Genomic DNA, 27384 nt, shown 5'->3' with positions numbered 1-27384 from the left:
GTAGCTAGCTACATGCTAGCATATCTGTGAAGTAGCTAGCTACATGCTAGCATATCTGTGAAGTAGCTAGCTACATGCTAGCATATCTGTGAAGTAGCTAGCTACATGCTAGCATATCTGTGAAGTAGCTAGCTACATGCTAGCATATCTGTGAAGTAGCTAGCTACATGCTAGCATATCTGTGAAGTAGCTAGCTACATGCTAGTAGGAGAAGACAACAAATTCACCAAATTCAGTGTCTCAATTTGGTGAGTCACAAGTTGCTTTGTGTAAAAAATCAGAACAGTATAAAATAGGTTATTTGGGCCCAAGGTTCTTCACTGCTACTCAGTTTATCTGCTTTAATGTTTTAAACAAAATTAAAATAATACTAAATAACTAAAAAAAAACATCTGCAATTTCTGCCACTGTAAGATGACTTGTTTTAGATAAAAGCAATTAGATGATGTTAGTTTTTCAGTTGTGGATCAATTGCATAATCAAACGTAGTAATTGGTTTTACTCAGCATTGAGCTATTTTATTTAACAGTAAAACACCCTGATTTCAAACAAGAATAAAAAAATCAAGCAAAAAACTAATTCAAATGTTGCTCATCTATTTTTACATTTAAATGCATATTGCTCTGCTTCTTGACCAGGATTCACTTCACAGTGATATTTTTTATGAACCATAACTGCTGAAAACCACAAATACTTGAGTCCCCCACTAAAAATATCTATAACTGCCTGATTTAATAGTACAAACATCAAATATTAATATGTTTTAATAATCACAGTAGCAGAAACTGACAGCTACAATTTACCTCATCTCTGCTGTTGAGGGTTACACCCAATCAGTGGCTAGCAAAATGAATGTTGCTGATGGATTGAATGCTTTGCAAATGCCAGTCATTAGCATTTTTAAGTAGCATTTCAACTTCAAGCTGCATTTTCTTCTGAATATTTTAAATACATTTTAAAAAGCTGCTAATGGATACATTTTGGACACTTTGAAGGAATCTAGTTAAAGGCAGGTCTTGTAAGTAAAATGTCAAACTGAGATGTTTGTGTGCACAACATAAAGATTTTAAACTGTTATAAAAACGGGCTTTTTAATATTTTTTTTTCCAGTAAAACAACTAAATGATAATCGCTGAAGAGAAGTAATTCCATCAAAATGGCACATAATTTTCAATAATGGATTTCACATAATCCAACAGTTTAACAAGCAAGTTTTCATTCAGGTCAACAGCAAAACTGGAGTTACGGCCTTGATTAAACTCACTTACCCTCCATGAAGTAGGGCTCAGGCTCCAGTCTCCACAAAACCTGTCCTTTTTGAGTACCATTTACTCCACGGTTCTTGGACTCCCAGACGTTGGCCACACATGTCTCATCTGTAAAAAACACAACGTAATTTATTAAAAAGTTGTATTTTTAGTGCACAAATCCTGGATTCTAACATTTATTACAATAAGCAAACTGTCATATGGACTCCTGATTTCTACTAAACTTAAAAAAAAACACTACCCACATCTGTCCTGATCAAGTAAAAAAGAAAGCTAATTCGTTTATGTTTGGTTTCATAAAGCCTGATTAAACTCCTGTGTCTATCCGTTTACCTTCATAGCTGGGCCATAAATGTGAAAACATAAATATTAGACTTTGGCAATATATATTTGGCATTTAGCTGGTCATGCACTAAGCAGAGGGATTACATTTCTACTGGCAATATAAATCTAGACCCTTCATTCCCTTTTACATAGTTATCCTCTTCCATACATATTAACATTTTAGATCACAATGATAAAGATGGGCTGCACAGTGGCGCAGTTGGTAGAGCTGTTGCCTTGCAGCAAGAAGGTTCTGGGTTCAATTCCCGGCCCTGGTCTTTCTGTATGGAGTCTCCATGTTCTCCCTGCATGGTGGGTTTTCTCCGGGTTCTCCGGTTTCCTCCCACAGTCCAAAAACATGACTGTCAGGTTAATTGATCTCTCCAAATTGTTCCTAGGTGTGAGTGTGTGTGTGTGTCTCTGTGTTGCCCTGTGACAGACTGGTGACCTGTCCAGGGTGACCCCGCCTCTCGCCCGGAACGTTAGCTGGAGAGGCACCAGCACCTCCTGACCCCACTGAGGGACAAGGGTGTAAAGAAAATGGATGGATGGGTTTTGATAGAGGAGAGTAATTGTGTGGATGTATCACTAGTTTTTTTTTACTATGCAAATCTTGAATTTGCATAGTAAAAAATTATCTTAAGTTATGGTTTACAAAACAATTTTCAGTAAAACTGATTTCTACAAAATAATGACAAATTTAAAAAAATAACATAAAATAAGTGACTGGCTAATTATTAACCCCTTTTAAGTTGACTGACATAATTCAACAGAATAGAGTAAGATGTGTGTGGGCGCCTCCATAGTCAAGTCCAAGAAAGCTCTTTGGTCTGATGAGACTAAAATTGAGGCATTTGGCTCTCAGATAAAATACTTTGTTTGGAGTGAAACCACATCACCACAAACACACCATCCAGTTTGAACAGCTTTCCAAGGAAGAATGGAGTTAAATGACAGGGTGCAGAAGTGCTAGCCTCATTGAGACACACACACTTAGTGGAGTGGCCGGGACAAAGTCCCAATTTCAGTCCCAGAAAATATCAATGGGAAGAACTGAAGACGTGTATGAGCAACGAGGGCAACGAACCCGACATAACAGTTCTGTCAAGAGGAGTGGTTCAAAATTCTGGCAAATTGTTTTTGAGAAGCTTATAAAAGAATGATTTATCCAATTATTCTATATGTTGGAAATAATGGTTTAATTATGCTAATTTTAATTATGTTTAACTTTGGCATATATTGAAATATTAGACTGATCATGATTGTTTTGAGTGGGCCTCAATTTAAGTTAGATTTGGACTCGGGGTTTAATCAGTACATAACTTAATCAGAACATTTTCTTAGATGTAATAATCATGATTTGATTAAAATTAGTCTAATCATAGTTTTTTATATTAGATCACATTCTTAACAGTGTATAAGTCATATATTCATCTGAAAAATGTATTGAATCTAACATATGTTTTGGTATTGAAACTGTTCATGTTTGTTTCATAGGAGTCTGAAGATATTATATGGAACATCTATATTCACTCTTATAATCAAAATCTGCTGCTTAATGCACTGGGTCAGAGGAGAGGTCAGGAGAGGTCAGGAGAGCTCTGTGCGGTCCAGGAAACAGTTTGAGGCAGTTTGAAAGGATGAAAAACATGAATAGTTGATCAACTTCGGTCCCATTTTCATTCTGTATGAAATTAACATATCTATTGTTCCTACCCTGGGAAAGGGAGGATAGACAGTAGATAAATTCATCCCTGGCCTTGGTAACACCTGCATGGTCTCTGGCGTACAAAAAGCACGTAATGAGTGGTGCTGTTTGTGTGCAGGAGAGACCACCTCTGAACAGTGCGCCAAAACACATCAGACAGTAAAGAACCTGCTTTGATATAAAAGTAATTGGGCTAAAACAGCTAGTCCCATCACTGGGGTGGAACTGTCTTTTAACTGCTAACAACGAGCAACAGGTAGAAAATTACTCGTTTTCTCAACAATATATATGTCAGAGGTCTCGTTAACGGAATATTTTCCATATCTGAGCGTTTTTTTAAAGGTCATTTTGACAGGTAATATTTCACAGTCTTGACTGGTCCACATGGGCAGGCATTATAGACTTTATGCAGAGATTTCATCGCAGAGGCAACTAAAATTAATCAATAAAAATATCCTTTCTGAGTATCATCTCATGGACACTGAACTAAAAGCGTCTTTCTGACCGGGAGCTGACAGCGTGTTGAAGAGTTGAGAAACACTGGTCTAAACAGAGGACACCCTTATCTTGAGGAAATAAATAAAAGTGTAGAAATTAATCAGACCGCAACATGCATAGCCTGCTGCGCAACCAATGCGGACGCGGCTCCACCACTCCAAGAATTAAACTTAACTCACCCTGCCATTTTAAGAAATGGAGCTGGAAGACATTACCCTCCTGCGCCCAGATGGAGAGTGGCACTCAGGAGGAGCGAGGCAGACATAACATCTATCCGTTTCGGAGAAGCGAAACCACGCTAAAAGATCCTCGGAAAAACTCACACCCGGACCGCTCAGCACAGTACAGAATGCTGGGTTATTTAAAACAAAATAAAACTCGCAGAGTCAACTGACTGATGAACTAGAGCAGATTTCTCTGAAGATGGGGTCCAGGAGGAATTTGTGAGGCACTGTACATTCAGACCCCAGCAGGTGAAGTGCTTGTAATTTAATATATACCCTGCAAAGTATATAAATCTATATACTTTGCAGGTCACTGGGCCACAAGGACTGGGATTGCCCACCCCTGGTTTACAGTATTCATTTGTTGCACCAAACCCTTTAGAGTTTCAGTAGCTCACCGATGTGATAAAGGCCGATCCAATCAGTGGCATCCACTTCCTCCTTTATGTCCCATGAGATCACCAGGTGGCCTTGGCCAAGAGTCAGTTGGTATGTGGATGCCGTAAGTGATGAGCGGCTTTCAGAGGTCACAAGATCCGTGTCACTATTGGCCCTCTGGAGTCCCAGCCCAGCTGATTCCAGCTGGGTTCCAGATGGCGCAGCAGAGGACGATGAAGCTGAGGATCCCGCTGTTACCTGTACCGACAAACTGCTGAGGTTGTCCAGTCCCACTGTGTACGGCCGACTGTGTGGAGCACGGCGGCGCACCGCCAGCAGGTGCTCGTGGGCACTGCTGTTGGGCGCCGAGGCTGCCTGTAGTGGAGGCGATGCAGAAGAGGTGGATGCAGTAGCAGCCGCTGCCATGCCCACGGCTGGGGCAGAAGAGAAAGCAGGAGGCGAAGATAGCTGTTCGTGGAAGTGGGACTGAGGGAAGTGGTGATGGTGGAGAGGGGGGGATGGGGAAGAGGAGTTAGAGGATGAGTGGGGACGGGGGCGAGGGGGGAGTACTGCGGTTGTGAGGGACGGCCGAATGATGGAAGTTAATGGAGTGGGTTCAACAGAAGAAGGCACTAGGAGTTGTCCCTATCTAACTGAAACTGAAGAAAATTTAGAAGTAGGGAAAGTCCAGCATAACCATACAAATTAGGATTACCTAAACAAGGAAGTCTTTGGTGCTGCTGGTATTCCTTTGGGAAAGGGAGAGGACTCACGTTCAATTCATTCAGATGATCATATGGAATTAAAACTATTGGACTCTTTTATTGACCCTTATATCAAACTTCATGTCAGTATTTGTCACAGATGGCGACTGTGGCTCTGTGGGTAGAGTAGTCGTTTTGCAATCGGAAGGTTGTAGGTTTGATTCCAGTACCACATGTCGAAGTGCCCCTGGGCAAGGCACTTAACCCCAAATTGCCTACCGAGCTGTAAAAATGTGAGTGCGAATGGGTGAATGTGACTCTAGTGTAAAGCGCTTTGAGTTGTCAAAAAGGATTGGATAAAGCGCTATATAAGTTCAGTCCATTTACCATTTACCATAGATGTCTGGCAGTGAAGAGCCACACTGTGGCCCTCCTAACCTAAGCATTATGAGGTTAGGAGAACAGAATGGAGGTAGCTGAGATGGGGAATTAGGGAAAGAAAAGCAGAGAAATTCAGAATGATCCAACTCTTCGGTCCAGGTAGGGGAGACTGAAGGTAGGGTTATCCACACCGAAAGGAAGGTAAAACCTACAGGAGAGAGGGATTGAAGGAAGAGAAGAAGGGACCTAATCAGAATAATTCTAATAAATATTTTCAACAGACAGTTAAATCAAGCAAGACAAATACTGCATACAATGAACTCTGGGCAGGATTAATACATATGTAAGCTACAATCAAATCAAGTAAATTCTAGTCTGTGGGTGTAAGTGAAAGCTTGTTTATCCAAAAACTTTGGAGCTGGTATGAAAAACCTGTCTGTCTCTAACAATTACTTCTCTGCTGGGTTCTCAAAGAAACACAAACCTTTGGCAACTAGTCCCTATAGCGTTCTACCAAATTGTGACAATTCAACCAATGTAGGTACCAAAACTATCCAAGGTTTCCCCCCAGTACATTGTAAGCTTGGTGGGCTGCCAGGCATTACTTGCCTTCCCACCAGGCTAAAGCTAGGTCTATAGTTAACACATTGAACTGGCCAGGAGGGTGAGCGTGTCATTTATGCCATCAGGCTGTTACTGAAAAACATTTAACATTTTGTGTTGTGCACAAGTGACGCGTGGTTTTTATACTTGACGTGTAGTAGTAGTGTAGTGTAGACTTTAAAATACTGTTAGTTTATAAATCACTAAATGCGTTAGGACTAGGGCTGTATAAATACATCGATTTGGCGATATGTATCGATATTTTCAGCACTAGGAAAGTATCGATTTTTCATCCGCGAGTATCGATCCGTCAGACCATAGGGGTCCATAGCCTTATAGCTCTTTTTAACGTCTAGTTTGTTACGGCGTAGCAGTAAGACTCCGCCTCCCTCAGTCTCACTTTCAACTTGAGCTTAAAGTGCACATTATAAACTACACACCAACTTTTAAATTGTGTTAATAGACCAAGTATAACCGGAGTTATGCTAAAATTAGTAAACCATATTTTTCCGAATGTCAGAGAAATGTCAAAAGCGCCGCCATTCCCGGCTTTTCCGATTATGTGAGAGGGAATGAGCTTCCAAACGTACAAAACATTAGATTCCTGTGTTTTTTGGAAATGTAAAATCGATGGGCTGTATTTTGTTGCTGAGAAACGAAGTAAAGTTGCGCAAGTAAACGTGAAAGAGAAGCGGAACGGAGCAGCTGCAAAAGCAGTGAGGTCGCGAAATTAATGCAAATTTCGACTGGTAGCATTCACTTCATAATCAGTTTTTTGCTGAGCGGTTTCTGTTCTGTATATAAAGGATTACCTGAAGAATGAACATGGGTTAATAACATCCGCAGCGGGCGCGCAGCGGGCGCGCAGCGGGCGCGCAGCGGGCGCGCAGCGGGCGCGCAGCGGGGCTGTTTTGAGCAGGAAGACGAAGAGGAAAAGTCCCCAGCCGGAATCAGCGGCTCAGTGAGGTTTTCCATAAGAACAGCTGATCAATAATTCTTATTAGCAACAGACAAAGAGTATCAGAGACTGAGAGAACGATGAGATCCTGGCAGTCTGAGAGGCAGCTACTCAGAGATCCAAGCAGGAGAATAGCGGCGCTGCAGCTGCAGGGAGTCGATCACTACGGGGTCAGGCGGAGCCACTACCTTGGCAGTTAGAAGAAAGCAGCTTACAGCCACGGCTAACTCCGGAAGCCAAGGTAGAAAAGCCTTTTCCCCATAGTCCAAAAAACTGCAGCCACAGTGTCCAAAAGAAAAAACATAAGTGCAATCATTTGCATATTGAGAGTCTACAGAGGTGATAATCTCCCCACTCTGCTCCTGGATTACCGTTTAAACTTTTGAGTTTTATGTCAAATCCATATGAATTAAATGACAGAAACTAATTCTCTCACTGCATCTTTGATTTGTTTTGTCCAGCTGCAGACTGTTAGACTGTCCAATCAGAGTCCGGTATTTTGTAGTTGGTGCTTTTAATCAGTTTTCAGTTAACTAAATTCAAGTCTATGGAACACAAAATGTCACTAAAATCACTGTCCTTCTAAATTATTTCAGAAAATCGTAAAAATGCACTGAATCATACCGAATTGTATCGCTAAACAAATATCGTGATACATATCGTATCGTGAGAATATTGTATATCGTATAGTGAAATTACTGTATCACTACACCCCTACTTAGGACCACAATTTATTAAAGATCTGCTGTTGTTGTACCAACCTTCCAGACCCTCCAGGTCTTCTGGTTCTAGTCTGATCTGCATGCCCAGAACCAGAACCAAACAGATTTGTTCCACAAATCTGGAACAAACTTCCAGAAAACTGCAAAACAGCTGAAACACAGAGTGACTTTAAATCTAGACTAAAAACTCAGCTGGTTAGAGTTGCTTTTGAAACCTAATTGTGAAACATTAATCAATAATCTGATTTGCAAAATGTAATGTTAATCAAAGTGTGTTCTATGACTTGGTATTTTTGTGTTTTTATTATGTAAAGCACTTTGAAATGCCTTGTTGTTGTTGAAAAGAGTTATACAGATACAATTAATTAATTAATTAATTAATTAATTAATTAATTAATTAATTAATTAATTAATTAATTAATTAATTAATTAATTAATTAATTAATTAATTAATTAATTAAATTAATTGGTCGGTCGGTCGGTATTCTGTGGATTTTCTTTGGAAGGTGGACGTCCCATTACATCTGTATAAAACTAACAAATATCAGAAAAAGAACACCACATACTTAAATGGCGGTGGTAGTGTGATGTTTTGCGTTCTTGAAAGGCGGCTGTCACTTCAGGCACCTTGCAAGAACCTGCATGACCATCTATGTGTGACGCTTTGAAAGAATGATCTAACCAATACCACAAAGTCCATCTATGAACAGCTCAAATAAAGAAAAATTAAGGTTTTGGAGTGGCCTAGTCAAAGATCAAACTTATTATAATGCTTATTATAATGCCAAACATTAAACATTCAATGTAGCTGAATTAAAACAACCCTGCAATGCGAGCTAAAATTACTCAGTAGTGATACAGAACACTCACTGGTCGTTTTTTTTTTGTAAATTCTTGATGGCATCCAGTTACTCGGCGTGGGGCGGTCACTAGTCATTAAGGGACACTAGCACATTGCTTATATCTGAGCAATAGCCTCGACTCCATTGGTGCAGCAGTTATTAACAGCCTCCACACACATAAACACATCTGGCCAGATAAGTTTTAAAATAGCACAAGAGTGAGCTCCTCCTCTGCTATCTGGATGCCGTCTGATGTCATCACAAAGTGCTTCAACAGTTTCCGCTTCTTCTGAAAATAACAAAACACTATAGCAGTAGAATAACTAGACCACCACTTTTCTTTAGAAATGGAAAGTTGAAGCTCTCCAGGAGATTAAGAGTCTTTGATCCTGCACCAAGGTTAATCCAGGGAATGGTGAAGAGAAACTTAGTGTTGACAGATGGCGTTTCCTAATCCACCGTTGTAACAGTTTCAATCTGCAGCTAGAGCCCTGGCTTTGTTTACATCCATCTGTCCAAAAAATGTCCACTAATCAGGTTACTAGAGGAACTAGATAGAAATTAGGGGGTTTTAGCATAAGAATAGACAATAGTCTGATTAATATTAGCAAGTGGCATTTATTGTGTCATTCAGTTTCTTCGGTTGTGAGACAGAACTGCTGCTACTAAATGAAATCTAAAAATACCCATCTTTTCTCATACATCTATGTAAAAAAGGGTTTTATTTATTTAATTACTTACAGAAAAGTTATAGTCAATTTTATACAACGGGTGAAAGACATGTCAGAAATCCAAAGACCGACGCCCCCAAATAATTCAGCCATTAGCAACATTTTCAACTTAATTAAAATAAAAAAACACAGGTGTTAATATTCCTCATTATATGTCCAGTATTAAGAACAGTAATATAACAAATATGTTCCTGTGATCATTCACATGATCATTGGTCTGACAAATCATGAGGTACCTTTAAGTTCTTCATTAAAACCTCTGACCAGAACCTTTTCCTCCACATCAGCAGTTCCCCCTCAGATGATTTGTGGTAAACTGCAAATAACTTTCTTACTATTTTATAACCACCAGATTTGTGGAGCGCACAACTAATACTGTTGTGTCAATATATTCACTCAAGTATTACTTTCCTTTTTCTCCACTTCATTAAATGCTGTTTATGTTGGTCTATACAGTAAAATTTGTGACGGTTACGTGAGATAATGTGAAAAAGTTTAATGGCTGTAAGAAGTTTTGCAAAGTACTGGAAGTTAAATAGCCAAATTCTAATGAGGTAAAACTAGAATTTGACTTAGTGCTGTTGTAAACTAGTATTTTACATGAATGGAAACTTACAGAATGACAAAGGCAATAAAACCTAAAAAAAATTATTTCCTTGTCCTGCATTTAGGAAATAGAAATAATTTTGGAAATTTTAATATTTCTTTGCTTGCTTTAGTCTGATTTCATTTCAGACAGGGAGGAATAATAGCTATGTGTAAGCAACAATCGTATGTTTTTCAAAATAACTCCATTATTTTCCTAAGCAGTTGCAGTAACATGTAGGTTTTGTGTCCTGCCCCACCTCAGTCTGGACTGTTGACCCGCAGCCAAAGTCCCCAAATAGATGTAGCGTGATTGAAGAACAATGAGACGACAGTTTCCTGTCCCAACACAACCATTACATCCCTGTGTGCCAGTTTGTATGTTGGGATAAAGTGAATTCCTCTGCTCTGAATCTTACACACGCCACCAACTTGTCTTTGTTAGTCAGCGTTTTACTTGTCTTATAGCTTTTTGTGCTATTCTTTACACAGTGCAGAAGTTTTCTTTTGTATCACTTAATTTTGTATTGACTCTATCAGTCCAAACAAGAAATGTATGTAAAACACAATCTTCACTATTTGAACTGAAGAAAACCTTTTTTGATGATATCCCAATGAACTGAGAAACGCCTGTACAGTCAGTGGGGACAAATCTCTGCAGCTTTTAAAATCTTTTAAGGTTAAAATAGAATTGAATTGTGATCACTGAAAGTATATGTGCTTAGATTGGACATGGTTAGTTTTTCTGCAGATTTCTGTGATTGGTCCGAACTTCAAAAGTTGTGGTCTTTGTTAGTGAGCGTTTTACTTGAATACAGGAAGTGAAAAAGGCCAGCTGTCTGGTCAGACCTGACCAAGCAAGGCCTGCTCAGGTTTCTGTAACACTCTGGAATAAGAGAAAGCTGGATTGTGTTTTAAATAATACATGTTTTTCTGCTGCCTTAAATCAGTGAGTTCTATACTGGTGAGAGATGTAGAAGCACATTTTCTAATGTTGGGTGCAGATCTCCACCCAGCCCACGGATGTGCTACATGCATCACCTGTCAAGCTGACTTTAGTTTTTCTGTCAGTGCTTCTTCCAGCTTTTAGCATTACTTCATCTGCAAGCAACACCAACGCGGTACAAAGAACCAGTAAACCAGTGCAACTCGTTTTAGCTCAGAAACCATTAAATGCACGAAGCTCAACCAGTAAATCTGATTTTAAATCTCTGTAAAACCCACAGCCTGTCATTGATGCATGAATCTCCTCACCTTTTTTTAGCAGGACTCAGATGGTGCTTACTAAACCCATGGTGCGCCGAAAAGATGCCACTAATAAGTCGATCAATCTCCAGTCATAAATGGCGGATCTCCACAGGCCCGCACATCACCGGCACCATCCTATGGTTGCAGGCGGGATGTGCGGCTCCTGAAACGGGGCGCAGCCCTGCAGCTTCCCGGTTGTCCGAACCGGAGCTTAAAGCAGAAACGAGCACGTCCAAAATGATTTCCTTTGTTAAAGGTCCAGTTTTAGATCACTTTCGTTTACTCCACGGTAACGTTACACGGCTTCCATGTAGGGAGGAGATGCTTTAATGTTTCCACTTTGTCCGCCTCCCGTCTCGGTCTACTTCAATCCCACTCATCCCCGGACTGCTGAAAGCTGGAGGCCCAAAGCTTTTCCCAACTACATGTTAGCTTTAAAACATCTGCTCAGGACTTCAAAACAGGTCTTGTAGAAATTCATAGTGTCAGAGCGGATCAGCTCAAAATAACAGAGCGAACACATCCTACCTCCACTTCCACCCCGGAGTTCCAAAACTGAGGGGCGTGGACTTCAACTGGCCACAAAATATGCTCTGGAAGACCTGCAGTGTAAGAGAGAAATAAGAGAAAACACAGAATAAACACTGTCTGAAGGGATTTTCTATTTAAGAGAAGCTACTTTAAAAACATTTTCCCCCACTTTGCATCTAGGTTGGTTTTGCTGAACTGGAGTGAGTTAAAAAGTGCATTATTTCCTGTGAGGAAGCAACTTATAGCTTTTATATTGACGTCAGCACAGAAACCCCAGAATCACATCCTCCAGGTATGTACAGACCATGGAGAGCTGCAGATCACGATCTGATGAAGCCAACAGGACCACATCACCGCAAAAAGCAGAGATGTGATCCTAAGGCCACCAAAACGGATCCCCTCAACACCTCGGCTGCGCCTAGAAATTCTGTCCATAAAAGTAATGAACAGAATCGGTGACAAAGGGCAGCCTTGGCGGAGTCCAACTCTCACCGGAAACGAGCCCGACTTACTGCCGGCAATGTAGACCAGACTCTGACACCGGTCATACAGGGACCTGACAGCCTGTATCAAAGGGCCCGGTACCCCATACTCCCGGAGAACCCCCCACAGGGCCCCCCGAGGGACACGGTCGAACGCCTTCTCCAAGTCCACAAAACACATGTAGACTGGTTGGGCGAACTCCCATGCACCCTCCAGGACCCTGCTGAGGGTGTAGAGCTGGTCCAGTGTTCCACGACCAGGACGAAAACCACACTGCTCTTCCTGAATCTGAGGTTTGACTATCCGACGGACCCTCCTCTCCAGGACCCCTGAATAGACCTTACCAGGGAGGCTTAAGAGTGTGTGATAGGGATTTTTTGGTATTATCATTTTGTTGTTACTTTCAGTCTAAATGTTAGTCAGTTTAAAGTGTTCTCCTCTTTAAACTGTATGTGTGAACTGACCTAGAAGTCACAGCTGCCTGTTATCTTCATGTGAAACAGTTTGACCGAGATTTGAACCGGGCTCAGATCATGGGACAGATGTTAAAATGTTTTACGACCTCAGCTGTTTCCTCTGCTGTCTATCTTGCCTATCCTCCCTCTTTGAAGTTTGAAAATAAAAGACAAGCTCTACCCAAAGATTTTCAGAACGCTCTGTGAACAGCTCGGAGGAGCTGACAGAGTTTTTCTCCTTCTGCAGAAGTCGGCTAAAAATTCATATACGTTGTCTGTGGTTCTTTTATGTAGGTTCTAGGAAAATACCTATCAGTGTGACCCCCCTGTAATTGGAGCACACCCTCCGGCCCCCCTTTTTAAACAGGGGGACCACCACCCCAGTCTGCCAGTCCAGGGGAACTGCCCCCGATGTCCATGCGATATTGCAGAGTCACTTGAGCCAACACAACCCTACAACATCCAGAGCCTTAAGGAACTCCGGGCGGATCTCATCCCCCCCGGGGCCCTGCCACCGAGGAGCTTTTTGACCACCTCGGCGACCTCGTCCCCAGAGATTGGAGAGCCCAACCCAGAGTCCCCAGGCTCAGCTTCCTCAACAGAAGGCATGTTGGTGGGATTGAGGAGGTCTTCGAAGTATTCCGCTCACCGGCCCACAGCATCCCGAGTTGAGGTCAGCAGCACACCATCCCCACTATAAACAGTGTTGGTGCTGCACTGCTTCCCCCTCCTGAGACGCCGGATGGTGGACCAGAATCGCCTCGAAGCCGTACGGAAGTCTTTCTCCATGGCCTCTCCATGCCTCAGCGACAACCCGAGGGCAACAGTGATAGTGTGGCATTATCTAAAATTACACCAGTCAAACACAATATGATAAACAACTCATGTAAAGTTGGCCTTCTTGTGTTTACTCTCTGGATTTCAGAACAAAATGGACCAAAATGCTTAATCAATCCAGCAGGTGAAAAAATAGTGACCTCCATGGGTGAAAAACATGACAAAAAATAAAAAAAATTGAAATAATTGAGTTTTGGCGTGTCACAAACAGTACACTTCTAGTAGAAAAACTACAACATATTTAGGCCAACATGTTCAATTAATCTTGGGTCCCTTTGAACATGGTAATTTAACGGTTTAATTTCTTTGAAGTCACATTTGTATATTATATATAAGATTTTTATAACAACTGAAGGTAACAGTCACTTGATTAAGCTATAAAATGGCACAATGTGCCTGAAAAACACGTATTACTGCTCCTTTAAGAAAAAACCAGGACGCTGAAACACTGAGCTCAGTGTTTTGCCAACCGCCATGTCATGAAAAGATCAGATACAGGTCGCATTACATAAAAAAAATTGGAATTCGGTCACTTAAGGCTGCAGTGTGAACGCAGCCTTAGATACAGAATTTTATGCACAAACCTAATTTTGCTTAATTATAAACTTACGGGAGTTTGATGCAGTTTGAAGCCTAATACAATTGTTTTAGATCAGTGTTTCTCAACCTTTTTCAGCCCAGCGCCCCCCCAGCTTTTATCCAGGTCCCTCATCGCCCCCCACCAAAGAATTTCTAGGCTACTTTGCACTGACTATTATTATACCATTAATATTACTATCACTATTGTAGATGTTTTGATTTTTATGCTTGTTTCTGTATTTATCATCAAAAATAATTTCCCAGAGAACAAAAAAGTCATAAGAATAGAAATTATTTTCACAGGTGTCTATGAAATATGTAATGAACATTCAAGTTAAAATTGGTAGGTCTAACAGCAGCCAATCAGAGTGGAGAAATATTCTTATTTTGTGCCATTTTCTAGTTGTAAATATTCCACAAAATGACCAGATAAAAGATGTTCAACATGCCAGTTTAAACTTTGAACTATTTGCAAACCGACTGAGCTGCAACATTAAAACATGGATAGAACTGTAACTACATTAATCATAACTCTTCTTCTCTTCAGTGTTTGTCAGTTTCTGGTGGTGCAGCTCTGTGCTGCCTTCAGGAGAATGGGACATCAGAGTATCATCCATAAAACTTCACCCTCATGGCATTTATTGTTCAAACCAGAGCTTTCAGTGGAAAAACTAAAGTTCCTTTTAATACCATAGAAATATGAGACAGAAACATGGATTATATCTTTATATAGACCTGTCTATTGATTATAGATTAATACTTTTATGGACAGAAATGACAAAGAACAAATCTGGTTCTTAATCAAATCCTAATGAGTCAAATTGAAAGTGTCATGGAGTCATCAGCCTCATGACATTAACACTGACATGAAAAATAATATTGAAGAAATAAATATATCAAATCTAATTAAAAACATAAATCAGTGATCAGTTCTTTACTGTTATGGTCTGTAAGATATATTTATTCTCAGTACTAGATGTGGTCTCAACAAACCCATGACACTTCAACAATATTATCTGGAAATAGTGTCTGTTTATTCTTGCCATACAGTCTCTGTATTAATTATTGCTCGAAAGGTCTTGCCATACCAGCTTATTCCTCTGTATTTACTTTAGTTTCTTAGTTTATTCTTGCATTTTGTTCTTCATTCATTTCCATTTAGTTTCATTTGATTAGTTTTATCCTCTCAAAACGAGAATTAGTGATGCATGAATGTTACAGGTAGCGGTGAGAGCATCGTATCTAGCAAGACAGTGATGGAAAAGACAGTGAAGCTCAGCAGTAGTTAGAAAGAACATGAGTCCATTTCCCACAACATATCTGTGTGAAGTGAACTTCTCCAGCCTGGCTACTATAAAAACTAAAAACAGAGAGAAACAGAGTTGTTGAGGAAGAGCTTTGTCTTTCTTCAGTTTCTGCCAGGAAATCAGTTGTTTTCATCCAAACATGCTCAGGTTTCACACCAGGTGGGTAAAATATACAGATATTGACATTTTGTACATGAAACTCTTCATATTGTAACAGTGAATATGAAGTGAAATGTTTCCCAAATATTATTGCTTCTTTCAGAATAAGAATTATTTTCTGTATTCCGGCTATAAGATGCTTGTGGATTAGTTTGTAAAACAGTTTGACGTTTTCTACAACTTCTTTCAATTTAACACCACAGTGTTGTGGCTGTTCAGGTGTATTTTTGAAGTGGACATGTTAAGTGCAATTTGAAATAAATGTAAAATGTGATAAAAATACATTTTTGAGTTTATGTGACATTTATGTGATTCTTATTCAAGACACTTTGATAAGAGTGACTATATATGTAATATAGGCGGCTACAAAGTATCTTTGTTTCCATTTTTGGTTGGTGGTGCCTCGAGATTTTTTCAATTAAAACGATGTACCTTGGCTCAAAAAAGGTTGAAAAACACTGACCTAGATTAAACATATTTCAATAGTATGCAAAAAAGAACCATATAAACATATTTCATAAAATGCATAAATATATGCAAATGCAAGTATATGTCAGTTATGACATCACTCTCTGTGATGTCATAATACCATTCTCTTGTTATGACATCATAAAACAGTCTTAAGTACTTGAACTTTTCCCCAAGAGATCTTTCAGTCAAGCACTAAAGAAAGACTTACAACTTGCAAAACGTGTATAATGGAGGATCCACAATTTATTGAGGAACTCGAAGAATTTTATATAAAGACGCAACGAAGAAGATTACATAGTTTAAATGCAGAAGAGCTGCTGGAAGAAATGGCAGAATTAATGCAGAAAATTAAACAATTTTATGACTTGGACGAGTCGGAAGAAGAAGAGATGGAAGAGGCTATATTGCAACATCTAAGACCAGAAGTGAGGCAGCAGCAGCAGCAGCAACCATCCTGGAGTATGTGGACTTTCCTGTCCGACTGTGGAGAGTCTTTCACGAGCGGCTTGGGTTTTGGCTTGGGGTTTGGCACAGCTGCAGGAATAGCACTGGCTGTGTACAAACTCTTTTCGTAAACATGAATATGGATGGTGCTTGTGGGAGGGGGTTCCCGATGATCTTCAGTTGCAGATTCTGGCTCTTGGGACGTGGAATGTCTCTGGGAGGTTCCTGCCTCAAGTGGAGGAGTTTAAGTATCTGGAGATCTCGTTCACAAATGAGGGAAAAGGTGAGCAGGAGATCGACAGGCGGATTGGGGCAGCGTCTGCTGTGAAGCAGGTGCTGTTCCAGTCTGTAGTGGTGAAGAAAGAGCTGAGTCACACAGCGAAGCTCTCGATTTACCAGTCGATCTTAGTTCCCACCTCATCTGCGGTCATGAGCTTTGGGTCATGACCGAAAGAACGAGGTCCCAGATACAAGCGGCCGAAATGAGTTTTCTCCGCAGGGTGTCCAGGTTCTCCCTTAGAGATAGGGTGAGAAGCTCGGTCATCCGGGAGGGACTCAGAGTAGAGCCGCTGCTCCTCCACTTCGAGAGGAGCCAGTTGAGGCTCGGGCATCTGGTCAGGATGCCTCCTGGACGCCTCCCTGGTGAGGTATTCCGGGCACGTCCCACCGGGAGGAGGCCTCGGGGAAGACCCAGGACACGCTGGAGGGATTACGTCTCTCGGCTGGCCTGGGAACGCCTTGGGATTCCTCCTGAGGAGCTGGAAGAAGTGGCTGAGGAGAGGGAAGTCTGGGCCTCCCTTCTGAAGCTGCTGCTCCATGACCCAGAAACAGCAGAGGAAAATGAATGGATGGACAAAGGTTTTTGTTATCCTTTGAGGATGAGGAGGTTCTACAAACAACTCTACGGATAATTTTTCACTTTCGCTTGTTTTGCCTGACCTGTGGAGGGTAAAATAGAGTTGTTTACTCTGTTTAATTCCCTGAAATTGATTTACTTACCTGGGCATTACATTGTTTCTTCGGTGGAAACTGAAACGCTGGGTAAGCCTTGCTGTCTTCCTGCAAAAAAGGAGGAGAAAGGTTACTGATCTGACGAAATTAATACAAACATGATAAAAGAAAAGACTAAATTGATTCCTCAAAGTGAGGTCCTTACCTGGGGTCTTGGGACTTTCTGTTTGGTCTTTTGGACCTTCTTTCCTGCAATGAAGAGAAAAAAAGACATTACTCACCTGGAATGTATTTCTTCTTTTTGTAATGGACAACCAGGTTGTTTACTTGTGATTTGGGGTTTTTGTTTGGTTACCTGCAGCATCTCCTGAATTGCAGTTCATTTGCAGGTACTGGTTATAAAAAGTTTTATGTACTTTTATTGTAATGTGGGCTGCACAGTGGTGCAGTTGGTAGCACTGTTGCCTTGCATCAAGAAGGGTTCAATTCTCAGCCCTGGAAGACTCCATGTCTTTCTGCATGGAGTTTGCATGTTCTCCCTGTACATGCATGGGTTCTCTCCGGGTACTCCGGCTTCCTCCCGTAGTCCAAAAGCATGACTGTCAGGGTTAATTGGTTTCTCTAAATTCTCCCTAGATGTGTGTGCATAGTTTTTTGTCCTGTGTCTCAGTGTTGCTCTGCGACAGACTGGTAACCTGGCTTCTTGCCTGGAACATTAAGTCTCATCAACTTGTTGTTTGTACTCATTGATTTAAATGAACAAAATAAAAACGGGAACTATTTGAAAGTGGTGAGGATTTCGTCTGGTAAAAAGTTTAACATTTTAACATGTCCAGACACTACGCCATTTCTACTGAAGCAAACCGAAAAGTTTTGAACAGTACAACTATGTCAAGTAATGACAGTCTTGTATATAGTTAGTATATTGCTGCTGTTGTATGCAGTAAAAACAAATGCATTTTACTGACAATATCTTGGATGAGTTTAGGAATATTGTTTACCGTGGAAAAGTCTTGACCAAATACATTATTCATATATAACTTTTAATTTCAAGACATTTTTTAATTTAGTTTATGTACAATTAAATGCATTTAAGCTTATATGCTAGACCAGTGTTTCTCAACCTTTTTCAGCCCAGCGCCCCCCCCCGCCTTTATCCAGGTCCCTCACCGCCCCCCACCAAAGAGTTTCTAGGCTACTTTGCACTGACTATTATTTTATCATTAATATTACTATCACTAGATGTTTTGATTTTTATGCTTGTTTCTGTATTTATCATCAAAAATAATTTCCCAGAGAACAAAAAAGTCATGGCAATAGAAATTATTTTCACAGGTGTCTATGAAAAATGTAATGAACATTCAAGTTAAAATCTGTAGGCCTAACAGCAGCCAATCAGAGTGGAGAAATATTCTTATTTTGTGCCATTTTCTAGTTGTAAATATTCCATAAAATGACCAGATAAAAGATGTTCAACATGCCAGTTTAAACTTTGAACTATTTGCAAACCGACTGAGCTGCAGCATTAAAACATGGATAGAACTGTAACTACATTAATCATAACTCTTCTTCTCTTCAGTGTTTGTCAGTTTCTGGTGGTGCAGCTCTGTGCTGCCTTCAGGAGAATGGGACATCAGAGCATCATCCATAAAACTTCACCCACATGGCATTTATTGTTCAAACCAGAGCTTTCAGTGGAAAAACTAAAGTTCCAGATCCTTTTAATGCCATAGAAATATGAGACAGAAACATGGATTATATCTTTATATAGACCTGTCTATTGATTATAGATTAATAGTTTTACTGGACAGAAATGACAAAGAACAAATCTGGTTCTTAATCAAATCCTAATGAGTCAAATTCAAAGTGTCATGGAGTCATCAGCCTCATGACATTAACACTGACATGAAAAATAATATTGAAGAAATAAATATATCAAATCTAATTAAAAACATAAATCAGTGATCAGTTCTTTACTGTTATGATCTGTAAGATATATTTATTCTCAGTACTAGATGTGGTCTCAACAAACCCATGACACTTCAACAATATTATTTGACCTTTTATCTGGAAATAGTGTCTGTTTATTCTTGCCATACAGTCTCTGTATTAATTATTGCTCTAAAGGTCTTGCCATACCAGCTTATTCCTCTGTATTTACTTTAGTTTCTTAGTTTATTCTTGCATTTTGTTCTACATTCATTTCCATTTAGTTTCATTTGATTAGTTTTATCCTCTCTTGGTTTATTGCTATGTCCACTTTAGTTTCTTTCCTGTTGCTAAATTTATTTGATCGTTTATTGACCATCAGTAATCTTCACTCATCACCTGCTGCGCTGCCTAATCGTCATGTGTTTCACATCATGTGTTGATTTTTCACTGTTCAGCGTCGGATTCTCTGTTTTTATGCCATAATTCACATCTAGTTCGTCGCTCCGTTTTATGTTCCGCTTCTCCTGTTTCAGAGTTTTGCGCAATGTGAGCATCGTTTTTTTACCTCCTAAGGTCCGGGATACATATCGATGGGGAAAAGGCAGACTGACATAAACCTTTTAAAACAACGGAAACAATTTCTGCATTCTGAATATTGAAATTTAAAAGTGCTGTGTTGTTCTATCACCCCGTTTCATACCGGACCACTTACAGCACCGTGTTAACGCTATAAAATGAACGCTCTCTATCGTGGTATCACCCATGGAGGGATTTCTTGATTTCTTGATTTAATGGGTTCATTTTTCAGAGGGATACTCAGTGAGGGTATCGTGATTTTAACTACCAGTAGCAGGAGAACGGAGCTGCACCACGAAGCTAACAGAAGCTAACAAACACTGAATAGAAGAAGAGCTGCCATCGATACAGCTGCAGCCAGGCATGATTTAATGTTACACAATACAGTTTTACCAAGTTGCTCAAAGTCTAAACTGGTATTGTTGTGCATTTAAGGTGTAAAGTTTACCTTCGACCAAACGCCCCCCAAAGGCATCCCAGCGCCCCCCTTTTGTAAAAATGTCAGCCAGCGCCCCCCCACATCCTCTGAACGCCCCCTGGGGGGCGGTACCGCCCACGTTGAGAACCGCTATTTTAGAATAAATGTTCTATGTTTACACTTTTTTCATCTCATCAGTCACATAATTTAAAGAATCTCTAGAAGGTTTGAATAGAAACATTGTTTTCTGAATAAAAAAAAAACATTCCAAATCAAAAATGTATTCTGAATAGAATCATGACTGTAAAGCCTGAATCGCTACACACTGAAAGATTCACATTGCTAGCAACTTTTTTTATCTAATCTACCTGTGACGATTTCCTTGGTGACTTCAAATAGTATCAGGTCACCTGTGAGGTGGTACAGCAAATTAAACCTCAGAACTGTACGCTACTTTGTGTTGGTCTTTCACTCAACAAAATGCACTGAAGTTTGTGTCTGTAATGTGACTATGAAAAATTCATTAAAAAAAGAATTGTGTGGGGTGTTGTGGTGGCGCAGGGGTTAAACCCAACCCACATAAGGAGGCCTTAGTCCTCAACACGGCTGTTGCAGGTTTGATTCCCTGCCTGATGACCTTTGCCCCATGTCTTCCCCTTCTCTCATTACTCACTTTCCTGTCAATTCACCATTAAATAAAGGCCACTAGAGGCAATAAAACCTTTAAAAAAAGAAATTGTATTGAACTAGTGTACCACAATGCAGACATTGTGTTGCATAAAGGCCCTACATTTGTGAAAATTGCAGGGTAAAATTTTCTTTTACATGTTATCTGCATCAACATCAGAGATGACAAACCAAATTTTGACCATTCCTAAAACAATGGTCAAGGGCTGCACAAAATCGTTCCGCGGGCCACAATCAATGACGAGAGAAAATTCAAAAGTAGCCATAGGTATGACAAAGTACAAATTACATTTATTTTATTTACAATATTGGAACTTTGTACTGTTGTTTTACAATTAAAAACAAACAAAGTTGTCTTAACATTTTCCCTGCAGGTAAAATCAGAAATCCCCACATTTGAAAGTGCTTTATAGATATAGCACCTCATCACATAGTGCAATGAGTTCTGATGAGCTGCCGCGCCATCGCCGTGTTCCCACTGGCCTGATAGATGAGTGATAAGTTAAAAGCAATCTCTCTCCTCAAATCAACCTGATCTTCTGAAATTCCCTACAAGAGGAAAGAGAAGTTTACATTTAAACAGTCAGACCATCGTCATGAACTTTCAATTATATGATAGACTAGAGCCGTATTAAGAAAAAAATTAATTTCAAGAACGTCATAAAATTACAAGAATAAACTAAAGAGAATAAACTTCAAACAATGAAAGACTAAAGTTGTATTATGAGAATAAAGTTTTAATATTACCAGAATAAGATTGTAATGACTGTATTCTCATATACAACTTTATTCTCATTTGACTTTTTTCTCACAATATTATGACTTTACTTGTGTTTTATAATGACTTTATTATTACGAGAATAAAGTCATAATATTGCAAGAATAAAGTTATAATTTTATGGCTATTCTCGTAATACTATGACTTTCTCGTATTATTTTGACTTTATTGTCGTAATACAACTTCATTCAAAACGTCCAGCTGTGTAGTTCACCTACATCCAGTTTCCATGCAGGTAGCGACAACGCCTTTTGGTAATAATGTATGGCCAAATGTGTGAGGCCCATCTGGTGCAGAGCTCGGCCCAGATTGTACATGCTCTCCTGACACTCTCCACGCAGCTCCACGTATCGCCACAAGAAGGAAAATCCCTACAAACACCAAGACAAAATTCTAAAAACCCCAATCAGCTGCAGGAAGAGTAAGGGAAACAACCAGAGCAAGATGAACTGGAACAACATGTACCTGCAGTACTAAAGCATGACGTTTGGCTACATACTTCTGGGATGCCATGTGGAAAAAAGTGAGACCCACATAAAGGCTGTGCAGTGGGTTTTCTGGGTGGGTCTTTAAAGCCTGAACGTACTGACCTGAAAAACACAAACATATGAAACACTTTCAGCATATTACAATGGAGGAACTTCATTAGCATTTTTACCTAAATATACTGTCTACATGCACCTGCTAAAATGTCAGGTTTCTGGGTAAAAAGAATGAGACAACAAATCATTTAAAAGCATGTTCCAAATTCAACAAGATATGTATTACGTTTAAATAACAAGTCCATTAGACAAATTAACAAAACAGGAGCCAGAGATGTTTATAGAACATTTTTTAACAAGTCTTTTGTTCCAAGTCAAAGTCAAGTCTGCACTGATCAAAATCGAAATATTTCCCCACTGAGCCTGTCTGTATTCTGCATTTGATGTAGTTTAGGAATTCTGTTACTTAAAATGCTAATCTTGAAATTTTTTAGAAAAAAAGCATCTTTTCTTCAAATTTAATTCAACATGGTACAAGCTGCTTCATTTTATAGTGAAAATTGATCAAATATATAATGTTTACCCGGTTACAAATATAGACGGGTATTTATAGCAATAAAAACAACTAAAAGATTAAAACTTGTAAAATGTTGAATTTTGTAACATAGGAAAGAGGTTTCCTATAAGGAAGTTGATTTCTGTTCATATTGTCTACTTTTTTGTTTGCTTTTCTTCTCACTCAGTGTATGAGTGAGGTGCAGTGTGGAGAGTAAACAAGAACGTCAAAGTTCTGCAAATCTCTCAGACTGTGTGGACAGAAGTTGTCCACAGACTTCAAGTGATAAAGATTTTTCATCAGATTTACTTCTGAACTTTGGCTGGGCCAGTACATAACTTGACTGTTCTTCCAGCGAAGCATTTCTTTTGTTACATTTTGACGGATGCTCAGACTCACTTTGGTGTCGAAAAATAAAGCCACTCTTCATGTTAAGCTTTCTAGTCGAGGAATGTTTTCGGTCAAAACTGATTGATGCTTACAACTTTTAATTCTATCCAGATTATTCATAATCTGGATATAAATGCAATATAATATATAATATAATATATCCATATATATCCTGTAAGGACTTTCCCCAAGTCCTTACAGGAACTCAGACAAGAAATCGGTTGGGATAAAATATAAGTTTAGTCCAAGTAGAACTTGTAGATGATCAACATGATGTTATGCACTGTTCCAGTCTGAGGCAGGCCATGTAGCTTAAAATGCAATAATTACAGAATCACATTTACTGATAAATTCATCAATATCCCAGCAGGATTAATGAGTCTGATGTTTCAGATACCAGTACATTCTTACCAACATGGGTAATATACGTTATACACATGTAGCACGTTATTTACATCTGGAAATTTTGCACATGTGCACAATGCTGCAGGAGAAAAGAAAAAGCCTTTTGCTTGCCATCCATAACCACTCGATGGTGGTAGAACAATTCTGTTAACAAAATGAAACCTGAAGATTTATGCATTATTAATTTAGTGCCGAGTTCCACAGCAAAGGGAAAATAATGCAGAAAAAAACCATGGAGAATAACTCAAAACTACTCTTTCTTCTCGCTCTCTGTGTCTGCAAAGAGTCTGTATGCAGACAAACTTCCCAGAGCAACTGAAGTTTCAGGATTCAACGCCAAAAAACACAAACAGAACATTCAGTCCGTAACACTTTTATGTTTTCAGGCTTGATGTTTATTTTGCGATTGAGTGATTGCTGTAGATTAGCTACCACTGCAGTACCACAGCCATGGCTATGGTTGATTAGGGTTAATTCATTTAAACACCTGCTCTACTGATGATCTGTTTTAACTGAACCGAAACACATCAACATCTACATGTTATCTAGTTGTCAGAGTTGGCAATCAGCAGCAAAGCACTGTGTCCCTTTTTCTTTTATACATCAGTGCATTTAAGATTTAGTCTGTTTTGTTGACAACTCAACAGCTAAAGCCAATGGTCGTAATCATCGGTGAGAACTTTTTTGCCTTCCAGTACAGAGATTGGAGGAGGCGGGATCTTGTGGACATGACGTCATGCTGCATTGTGTTAATATTCTTTCTCAAATACATTTTTAGGAGGGAATAAAATACAGGGACCTCTTATTTACTCCCATTTCCACCTCAAGACGTAGTTATTCATAAAATAAGGTAGCACCATTTGCAAATCTACCAACTCCTAAATAATGCTAATGTATTCTAGCCTGGCGTACCTAGAGCATGCTTGAAGCTTCCAGACACCATGGCGTTGTGTCCGCAGAGAACACACAGCGCATGGTTGTCAGGATGCTTCAACAGCAGCCGCAGACAGAAGCGGTGGTGGCGCTGGTGCTGGGACGATATTGTCAGCTAGTGAGAAAGAAACAATCAGGTAATATACTGCAACATGTACCTGGCATTTTATCCAATATGTGAAAACAGAGATAAGGAAAGATACCTGATGAAAAATGTTCCAAAACTGAGGTAGATCTACGTTTTCTATAAGCATTAATCTGATGAAGAAAAAACTAAAATCAATAAACCCTTTATGCCACAGTATACATTACTCTGCTTTTATTTCTCCATCTGCACCTGATGTAGTTGTATGCCTTATAGTAGTTTTGGTTTAGGACGGTGGCAGAGAGGCCAAAGAACTCCAGTTCCTTCCTCCTGGGCTTGTTGTCATAGAAGGAGTAGAACTCCATGGCCGACTCCACGAGGAGATCCACCTCCTCGTAACGCTGCAGGTCACACAGCCCCAGCAGGCAGCTGAGCAACAGCTGCCACCAGTCGTCTTTGGATAAAACGTTGGTTTTACCTGAGCACAAAGATTAGATAAGAAGGTGTTTTAGAACAACCTGCCTAAGGATCTGGGAAAAATGTGGAAGATTCAAATGATTCCAGTTTATCTGTCTACATACACATGTTGTCCAGATAGGCACTTTCATGGTCGGCGATTTCTGGCAGCATGTCTTCAATCTTCACAAGTCTCAGGTGGTTCTGTCCTGCTAGAGTTACAGAACGAACACACACCTTGGCCCGTTGCATAGCAACCTGGAAACACACCATCACATGTTATTTGACATGCTTCAAATGCTGGGAGTGAGAGGATTTGTCCTGCCACAGTGGATTTTACTGGACAATAAATGATCCCAGTAATTATTACAGTAACCTATAATGTTTTGAGACCATTTTTAGGTAATATATTAATAATGGCACAATAAAACAAGTTTGCCCTCTCAAAGACTAATAAAGTGTTTGTAAAGAACTCAGCACTGGAACTGGAAGTCATTTTAAATATTCAAAATAAAACAACAACCAAAATCAATAAATAAAAATGGAAATAAATGCCACACGAGGGGTTGCAGGGTAAATATGGTAAATGTGGTCAAATACAGTAAATATTTTCCATATTTGATCAGAATTTTTCTTAAACTGACGGAAAAAACTGAAGCTCGTCCTTCATTTTGACAAGTTACAATTCACACCCTTGACTATTGGTGGAGACGTGGGACACTTTCAATTCTTTGCACATTGCGGAGGTAAATAAATCAATCAATAAAAAACATCTCTTCTGAATATCATCTCTGACATGGACACTGAAGTAAATGCATCCTGCTGACGGCGAGCCGACAAGACGCTTTGGAGTGTGAATGGTTAAAAAGCACATTCCAAACTTTGGCTGAAGTGATGCATTTTACAAGCCTACAGTACATCCAGAACAGAGAAATCTAAAGAGAAAGCTACGTTGTGGTAATCTGTTTATTGTTTAAACTGTGGAGTAGACAGTTAACCTTGTTAAAGAAATGTAATGAGTTAATTAGACTAACAAGCGCAGTGTGCTGAACAAGTAAATGTGCACATGGCTCCACCTTGTGCTGCTCGAGCTGCAGAAATATCATCTTTTCAAATTTAGTTCCACCTTGCGATTGTGTCACAATTATTGTTGATTCTTCACAAAATAATAATAATTTTAGATCTTTATGTTTGAAGCCTGAAAAGCAGCAAAAGGTTGAATAGTTCAAGGAGGCCAAATACTCTCGCAAGGCACTGTATGTTTCATCCTGTCAGTCAAACTGATGAACAAAAAGTCTAGCGCAACCTCTGCACTAGCATAACTGAAACAATCAATAAAATAGGTAATGTCTCTGTAAACAAAAGTGCCCTTCAAAAAACATTATCAGAATAGAAATGATCAAGCTCCTTCTAATTTATCATGCGATTAATAGATTATTTGCTTATTGCAACAGGCTTAGACAAGAGTTACCTTGAGAAGCATAGAGATCATGGTGATCATAGCATCCAGATAATCCTCCATTTTACCCTGCGTCTTGAGCAGCGTGGAGCGATGCAGCAGCAGCTTCAATTCCTACCATTACAACACACACAATTGGCCTGGATGGCAATTAAATATTTTCCATTTCTAGAACTTTATAGGAAATTAAAAAAAATAAAAATACCTGAGCTGATGTACATGATCTAGTTTATATATTTTGGATCAAAATTATTAGATTCTATTTCTTCTTTTGCTCGTTCCTTTGGTAAGGTAGGATAAGTTCATTTTATTTATATAGGACATTTTCAGCAACAAGGCAATTCTAAGTGTTTTACATGAGTTAAAAGGAAATACAAACAAAATAACATTGGTTTGTTATTTTGTTTGTATTTCCTCTTCTGCACCATTGCATTTAATTAAGTTAATTTAATCACTTTTATTGAAATAAAAACAACAATAGCTGTTGATGTGCAAGTACATTATACGCAAGCAAAGTTCTAAAAAACAAAGAACAGTTGTCACTAACCAATACTGGAGCCCCACCGTTCACGGCATCGAGCCATTCAAAAAAAACGAATCGCTCATGAATGAATCGATCCTCTCAGCAGGTTATGACTTGGCTTCCTGTGATCACATACATAGTCGTGGTGTTGTTTTCTTTCCACCGGTATCTTAAGTTTTTCTTTTGAGTAATCTGGTTTAAAGCCAGTTATTAGTCATTTTTATTTTTAATCAAAACCCTTTGGTAAGCTAACTGTATGCGTCGCACTTTGAGTTCACGTCACGGCAAATAAATAGATCTTTACATGCAGTAT

The 27384-nt window shown here is 39.5% G+C and overlaps 2 protein-coding genes across 12 annotated transcripts in view; both read right to left on the bottom strand.

Moving 5' to 3' along the window:
• hecw2b (HECT, C2 and WW domain containing E3 ubiquitin protein ligase 2b) overlaps window positions 1-11750 on the bottom strand; it is a 71913-nt gene extending 60163 nt beyond the window's left edge. For 6 of the 9 annotated variants that reach the window (XM_008430603.3, XM_008430617.3, XM_008430611.3 and 3 more), the window contains exons 1-3: window positions 11181-11743; window positions 4421-5693; window positions 1269-1376 (exon numbers count right to left, since the gene is read on the bottom strand). In XM_008430603.3, coding sequence (XP_008428825.1) covers window positions 1269-1376; window positions 4421-4826 — 514 coding nt within the window. In that variant the 5' untranslated portion in view covers window positions 4827-5693; window positions 11181-11743. Of the gene's footprint in view, window positions 1-1268; window positions 1377-4420; window positions 5694-11180 lie in introns of those variants that run through there. The other 3 variants (XM_081614483.1, XM_008430634.3, XM_081614503.1) reach the window with 3 other exon arrangements.
• A 5412-nt stretch (window positions 11751-17162) lies between these two features.
• gtf3c3 (general transcription factor IIIC, polypeptide 3) overlaps window positions 17163-27384 on the bottom strand; it is a 30700-nt gene continuing 20478 nt past the window's right edge. The window contains exons 12-22 of one of the 3 annotated variants that reach the window (XR_014090505.1): window positions 26561-26662; window positions 25215-25347; window positions 24886-25111; window positions 24752-24806; window positions 24528-24663; window positions 22248-22372; window positions 22001-22153; window positions 21427-21553; window positions 17597-17640; window positions 17440-17499; window positions 17163-17249 (exon numbers count right to left, since the gene is read on the bottom strand). Coding sequence is in view for 2 of the 3 variants with exons in the window: in XM_081614520.1 (XP_081470646.1) it covers window positions 21431-21553; window positions 22001-22153; window positions 22248-22372; window positions 24528-24663; window positions 24752-24806; window positions 24886-25111; window positions 25215-25347; window positions 26561-26662 (1053 nt within the window). In the remaining variant the exon portion in view is untranslated. Of the gene's footprint in view, window positions 17250-17375; window positions 17500-17596; window positions 17641-21273; window positions 21554-22000; window positions 22154-22247; window positions 22373-24527; window positions 24664-24751; window positions 24807-24885; window positions 25112-25214; window positions 25348-26560; window positions 26663-27384 lie in introns of those variants that run through there. The other 2 variants (XM_081614520.1, XM_008430591.3) reach the window with 2 other exon arrangements.

The sequence above is a fragment of the Poecilia reticulata genome, chromosome 2, assembly GCF_904066995.2.
Source record: "Poecilia reticulata chromosome 2, P_reticulata-male-v2, whole genome shotgun sequence".
Classification (NCBI taxonomy): Eukaryota; Metazoa; Chordata; class Actinopteri; order Cyprinodontiformes; family Poeciliidae; genus Poecilia; species Poecilia reticulata.
The sequence above is the reverse complement of the archived record's forward strand: the minus strand, read 5'-3'. Positions and strand labels throughout refer to the sequence as shown.